This window comes from Oratosquilla oratoria, chromosome 1 (genome assembly GCF_046742065.1).
Source record: "Oratosquilla oratoria isolate Oo_2021 chromosome 1, ASM4674206v1, whole genome shotgun sequence".
In the NCBI taxonomy this organism is placed as follows: domain Eukaryota; kingdom Metazoa; phylum Arthropoda; class Malacostraca; order Stomatopoda; family Squillidae; genus Oratosquilla; species Oratosquilla oratoria.
This window is the reverse complement of record NC_134777.1, coordinates 70,300,907-70,307,569: the sequence shown is the minus strand read 5'-3', so window position 1 is coordinate 70,307,569 and position 6,663 is coordinate 70,300,907. Positions and strand designations below refer to the sequence as shown.

The window sequence follows — 6,663 nt, the reverse complement described above, 5'->3', positions numbered from 1 at the left end:
AGGTGTTTCTCGAAGGACACCATGAGGGCCGTGTGCTGCAGGTTCAGGTCATGCCTGGAGGCTGTGGTGGAAGCTCAGGGTGGCTTCTTTGTGTATTTGGCAAAAGATCCTCTAAGAGATGCACTTTGAATTTTGAAAATACATAAATTTTTAGCCAAGATATGACATTTTCCTTTCCTTTCTGAAAGTGTCAAATTTATCCCAAACACCCTGTATATACCAAGAGCTTTTTCACCTTTATAAGGGAGGTAGCCAAGTCAAAGGCACATACCTACTCCCACATTTTCCATTCCCATCCACCTTAGCTCCTTATGGATGAAAGGTAATCTTTGTATCCTGCCCAATGCCCTGGGTCAGAACCAATGTAACAAGACACAGCACTTCCACAGCAAGGCTGCTTTACTTAATCAGTGATCCCCCTCTCACTGTCCCTTCATGCAAGAAAAAGCAAGGACGAGAAATCCATTTGAGCTGCATCAAAATATCATTCACACATAAACAACTACCTCTCCCTTCCTTGCGTAACAGTATCATCTATACAGTTTCTCTCCACTTATTCCTATCTACCGTCTTTTCCCTTCCTTGCTTATGAGACATTCCCCCATTCATCCATTTCATCCTTGGTCACCCACACCATTTACTAAGCTTTTATTACTCATTCTTTACATGTGTCCAAACCATACCAATATCTCTCACCGGCTCTGCCATCTCCTTTTCCACTTCCATTCTCCTCATCTTCTTGATTCTCATTCTATCCAACCTAGTAACCCCTACCATACTTCTCAGACATTTCATCTCAAACACATTTAAACTTTTCCTCTCTTAAATTCCAAGTCTGCCCTGTACAATGCTGTTGGCACACTCACCCCTTCATAAAATCTCCTCTTTGCACCCATTCCCAGATGCCTATTTCTCATAACAATTTTTGTGTCTTTTAGAGATAATAAAACAATAATTCTGTTGTAATTATATATTTTGGAAGGAGTCTTGAATATCAGCACCAAGATCCAACTTCTTTAACAAGATTTCCCTCCTCGTTTTCCCTTTCATTACACAATTCACGCTGTAAAAAATTATATGCAGCACAGCAAAGAACATTTAAGTACAGTTTCTCTTCAAATGCTGCCACTGAGTTATGATGGACAATTCAAGACATGATGAGAACATCTCCCTGACATGCCGTCTATTGCTGTTTGTGTCACACGGCACACCCTTTTACACTTACTTATCTAGAGCTCAAATTCCCAAGGCAGAAAACTAGAAAACACTTGAGCCCAACTAGTTGCCGTAACCTTAGAGTTTGTAGCTTGAAGGCATGAGTTTGTACATTACCAGAGACGGAGACGACTGAATCATCCGAGAGGAACCTTCCTGGTCGTTTCTTTTATCATGAGGTGCACAAGCATCCATCAAACTCAACCTCTGTACCAAAACAATGGAATCAGTCCAATCCTTTTTTTCTCTTTTTAAGTAATAATAACACTCACATCCCGATGGGTCACTTGTATTGACATGATGAAGCCACTGTCTGCCAATTGAACTAAAATCCAAGCACTACACTGGATTGGGACATAGAGTGCAAACACCATAAAAGTTGCCATCATGTTTAAATGGTTGCCCACCATAGGGCAAAAACGCCATAATCAACGCATGCACATTCACACAATATGCATACATACGCACATACAAATGCACACACACACAAACACATACACAGCACACGTGCAAATGCATGCAAGTACACATACAATAGCTTGTTTATCTGTCTTGGGCCAGATGGATGGAACTCAAACTTTTACATTCCATATACATAACCGTTATAACTGATGTCTGATGCCATCCCAGGCAAGGAGAACAGGTCACTATTCCCAGGTATGGAAGAGACAGACTCAAACTATGAGGCCGAGTTCCTTTCATAAGATGTTCAGGCTACAGTCAACTCCTGAACTACACCAGGTGGCTATTGACTACATTCACTTCTGGCCCTATCCAGTTACAAAATCATATCTTAAAACAAAAGATGTGTACCATTATGTTGAGTTTATAAAGTTACAGATATAAAATAAAATAATCAGTATCTACAAAATTTGCCAAAATTGTTCCCTGTATTTTGAGTCACCCAGCCTATTCCCCTACTGCTCTTGGTAAAATGCAAATAAATACCATCTTGCAACTCGACCAATTGTTGCACTGCCTTGTTCATGTAGTAAAGTTGCTAGGTTGTTTTCCCTCAGTTTACTGAGGATACCAACAGCTAGAGGATTGATTCAAGGACCAAAAGTTCAAGGCACTGAGGGTTGCTTCTTTTGGCTTATTCATTCAAAACTTTTATACACACAAGTATTTATATATTCCAAATATGAGATCAAGTCCCAATATTCAAAATCTGCCAGAGAAGATACCCACTACTGAGACAACTGTCCCAAGAACAGACATAAATTTTACACACTTTGCTGGTCAGACCTTTAAAACCTCTTTGGCTAACATTCAATGATCTAAAATGTAGAACAACTGTGAAAATATATTCATTTCTAATCCCACACATTAAATTTTACTGTACAACTCTGCTGCATTACCATTTTCAAACACTATTAGCCAAAGAATCTGCCAGGCTGTGACTTTCTCACATGAAAGGTTCAAATCCGTTCTTCCATCTCGCACAAATTTACATAAAAAAAATTTAGGCTCACGGTCATTCCTCCCCCTAAAAATGTTGTGACTCCTGAAATGCTCTTTATTCCTTTTAATAATATTGCATCTATATAATATAAAGAAAAGGTTCCCCCATTACTTATAGCCTTCACCATATTGCATCTAGGAAGAGCAGGTGTGAAGTTTCTTTGAACTTGCACAAGACAAATGTTCGTCATCTAACAAGTGCAGTCATGCGTACTCTAAAATGTCTATGTCATAAAGAATAAAGAAGCCTTTGAAGTACATTTTGTGAAACTATGATATGACCTGCATATTTCCAGTAACGCACAAACAATAAAGCTTTACAATTAGAGCTTTGAAAGTCATCAAACCTAACACACACAGATGCCCGTGCAGGCACATCAAGCATTTTGGCCTCATGATTGATGAAACAACTTAATACTATTAAATTCTGGTAAGTAAACTAATCACTAACATCACATTTTCAGAGAGTGCCTTTGTTACCAGTGAGAACCATTCAGACATTGCATTCTTTATACAAAATCTTAAAAGAAGATGCATAGAAACAGTCTACACAACGCTTACATCTCCTCATCCTCTTCTTTCTTCTCTACCCAAGTGCCTACCTGTGCAACACCTGGCCTTGGTACACGCACACTTGAGCATTAGTTATACACATGACCCACAGGGGTCTGCCAGAGTACACAGAACTGACCACTGCACTAACATGTACATAAGTGATCATGACATAATATGGTCTCAGCAATGTGTGAGGCCCAAAGAGCTGCGAAAGGGCCTACAACTACGCAGTGCACATTCCAAGCATAAAAAAGAAAAAAGAAAATAGAAATCCGTATTCACAAAATACAACATATTTTTTCAGATTCTACATTCCTTATTTACTATGCTCTGTTATTTTCCATAATAAAATAAAACCTCAAAACTGCTGATCAAATAAAACAGAAAATAGTCCAATAAATTTTTGATAACTTGTAACAGAAAGCAAGACACTATAGAAGACCACAAAAGTAAACACTGGAATGTTACACTAGTCTATTGGAGGATAACAGTCGTAGCTTCAGTTGTGAAAGTAGACGGATGCTGGCTTTGCAGTGCTATGCTGTGCTGACAGCCAAGTGTTGCTGCACAAGGCTAGCAGATGGCACAAGTGGATGCATTGACACAAGAAGTTGTGTTGTCTCCAGGAATGAGCAGCTGCTTCTTCTTGTGCCGATCAGTGATAGGTATTCCCTGTAAAGAGGGGCAAATGTTAAAGTATTCAATCGATACACACTTTTTGGAGGCATAATACTTTTGAAACATCAGCTTTCTCATACTGTCAAGTTACCATTTCTATTTACAATATACATTTCTAAACACAAGACAGCTGCACACGATATTATTTTTCCCCTAAAGTTTGACAGCCCTATGGTGGCCGTCAATGGTCCATAGGCCTTCTCATTGATCTCTTTGGAAAGAGACTCTTCACTGCTGTCAGTGCTGTGCTAGTGTGGGATTGTTTCTATTTCACTAACTTACTGTACTATAGTACTCGTTAAAAGTATGTGACCCCTATCCCTTGTGGCCACATATTTATGTTGAAAATAGGAGGTGGAATTATATAGATAGAAGGTATCTGGCAACACTCTGCTGCCACACTGGGCCAACAGAGTGGAACATGAGGGAGAACCCAGCCAGTCACTTCCACACTGCCGTGGGAAGAGCATTTACAGGTAACCCCTCTCTTTGGAACCTTGCCTTTTTCACACTTTTTCTTCATTTCCCTAGGGTCTGTATTGTTACCATGGCACCTACAAAGGAATTAACTAAAGTGGTAATTGCCCAAGTCATTGGATTAAAGAAGGCAGGCCATGGAACTAAAGAAATCAGTGAAATGTTGAAGGTGGCTAAGTCCAAAGTCAAGAGATACATGGTGCGATTTCAGGAGGGAGGAGGGCTGGAGATACCATCCCAGTAACTTGGTATAGGGGATCCTAAGAAGGCTTCTCCTTCAGAGATTTTGCTTTTGTTAGTGGATTTGACTCTAAAGTATGCTTTATGATATTCAAAACCATTGGAGAAGTCTTCTTAGGACGCCCTATCCTAGGTTTCTGGGATGATATCTCCAGCCCTCTTCCCTCCCGAAATCGCACCATGTATCTCTTGACTTTGGGCTTGGCTACCTTCAACATTTCACTGATTTCTTTAGTTCCATGGTCTGCCTTCTTTAATCCAATGACTTGGGCAATTATATCTTTAATTGTTTTGTAGGGGCCATTTTAAAGATACAGATCTAATGGAAATGAAGAAAACCAGTGTGAAAAAAGGCAAGATCTTGAAGAAAGAGGTTGCCTGTAAATGTTCTTCCTATGGCAGTGTGGGAATGACTGGTTGAGTTCTCCCTCATGTTCCACTCTGTTGGACCAGAATGGTAGCAGGGAGTTGCCAAATACATTCTATCTACATAATTTCACCTCAGAAAATGCCTTCCTATTTTTGTCATGAATAAATTACTGCAGGGAGTAGGGGTCGCATATTTTTTATGACAACTGTAGAAGGAGGGAACAGCTGCTGGAAGTCAGCTCTTCTCATGTGATAAAGTGGAGTAAATAGAGTTGAAATTAATGAAACAAGCTCTTGGGCCCAGTCTTGAGACCAAATGTCAGCTCCTGAACCTCCAAATGGAGACAAGGGTGTTGGCAGGTTTTAAAGATGGATGGCAGGGAGACCATTTGCTCTGATATCCATCTTGCAAGACCACTGCCTGCAGGTATTCTTCATTGGCCCCATCTTTCAACCCAGAAAAAAAAAATACTCCCAATAAATATTTTACAACTCTGAACTCAGTTAAAACAACTCCATTAAATCTCTCCAATAGGTGACCAAGGAGCTAAATTGTGCCTGCGGTCAGTTTCCTAGGACCATGGGCCACTAGACTCTAGCAAGAGAGAACCAGGGCAATAGACTGGGTGACTGATAAATCTAGAGATGAACACTGAGATAACTCTTTTCTATATGAAGTTTGTTTATTTACCTTGTTGTATTTTACGGGATGAGAGCTATGCTCATAGTGACCCATTTTTGTATCTCTCCACATCCAGTTCATTCTTAAAATCTTGTATAGTTTTGGCGTTCGCTGTTTCTCCATTTAGTTTGTTCCAGACATCAATCACTCTATGTGGGAAACTATTCTTTTTCAGGTCTCTTCTGTAACTGTCCTTCTTTAGCTTCTCTTTGTGTTCTCTTGTTTCTCTTCTGTCCCATTTTAATAAGTTACCTCTATCGAGAATTTCCATCCCTTTCATAATTCTGTAAATGGTCCACTAATCACCTCTTTCTCTTCTCTGTTCCAGTGTTGATAGTTGTAATTTCTCCAATCTTTGTTCAAATGTCAAATTTGATAGTGTAGGTGCCATTTTTATTGCTGCTCTTTGGATTCTTCCTAATTTTCTTGTGTTATTTTTTGTGCTAGGTGCCCATAGTGTTGCAGCATACTCTAGTTTAGGTCTTATTAGTGTAACCACTATTTTCTTTACCATTTCTTCATCCATGTAATTGAAGGCCACTTTCATTGATCTTAATAAGTTAAAAGTCTCTCCAAATAATTTATTGACATGTTTATCAGGTGTCAAGTCACTTGAGATGATCACTCCCAGGTCCCTTTCTGAATTGACTTTTTTTACTTCCTTGTTTTCAATTTTATATTGACCCGATATTCTATTTTTGCTTTTTCAAATTCCACTATGCTACATGTCTTTATGTTGAATTTCATTTCACATCTCTGACTCCATTCCCATATTTTGTCCAGGTCTTCTTGTAGCAATCTGCAATCTTCTTCTGTGCTTACTCCCTTGAGTAATTTGGCATTGTCAGTAAAAAAGTTCATGTATATATATGGCAAACATTAAAGGAGCCAATACAGAGCCTTGCGGGATGCCACTCTTCACATCTTCCCAGTTTGAATTTTTGTCTCTAAGAACCACTCATTTTTCTCCCATTTAAGAAATC

At 39.3% G+C, this 6,663-nt stretch overlaps 1 protein-coding gene across 1 annotated transcript in view; it reads right to left on the bottom strand.

The window, feature by feature from the left end:
- Positions 1-955: 955 nt before the first annotated feature.
- Rab40 (RAS oncogene family member Rab40) overlaps positions 956-6,663 on the bottom strand; it is a 52,537-nt gene continuing 46,829 nt past the window's right edge. Inside the window, exon 5 of the mRNA XM_076204692.1 lies at positions 956-3,906. Within this exon, the coding sequence (XP_076060807.1) occupies positions 3,808-3,906 (99 nt within the window). The 3' untranslated portion in view covers positions 956-3,807. The remainder of the gene's footprint in view (positions 3,907-6,663) is intronic.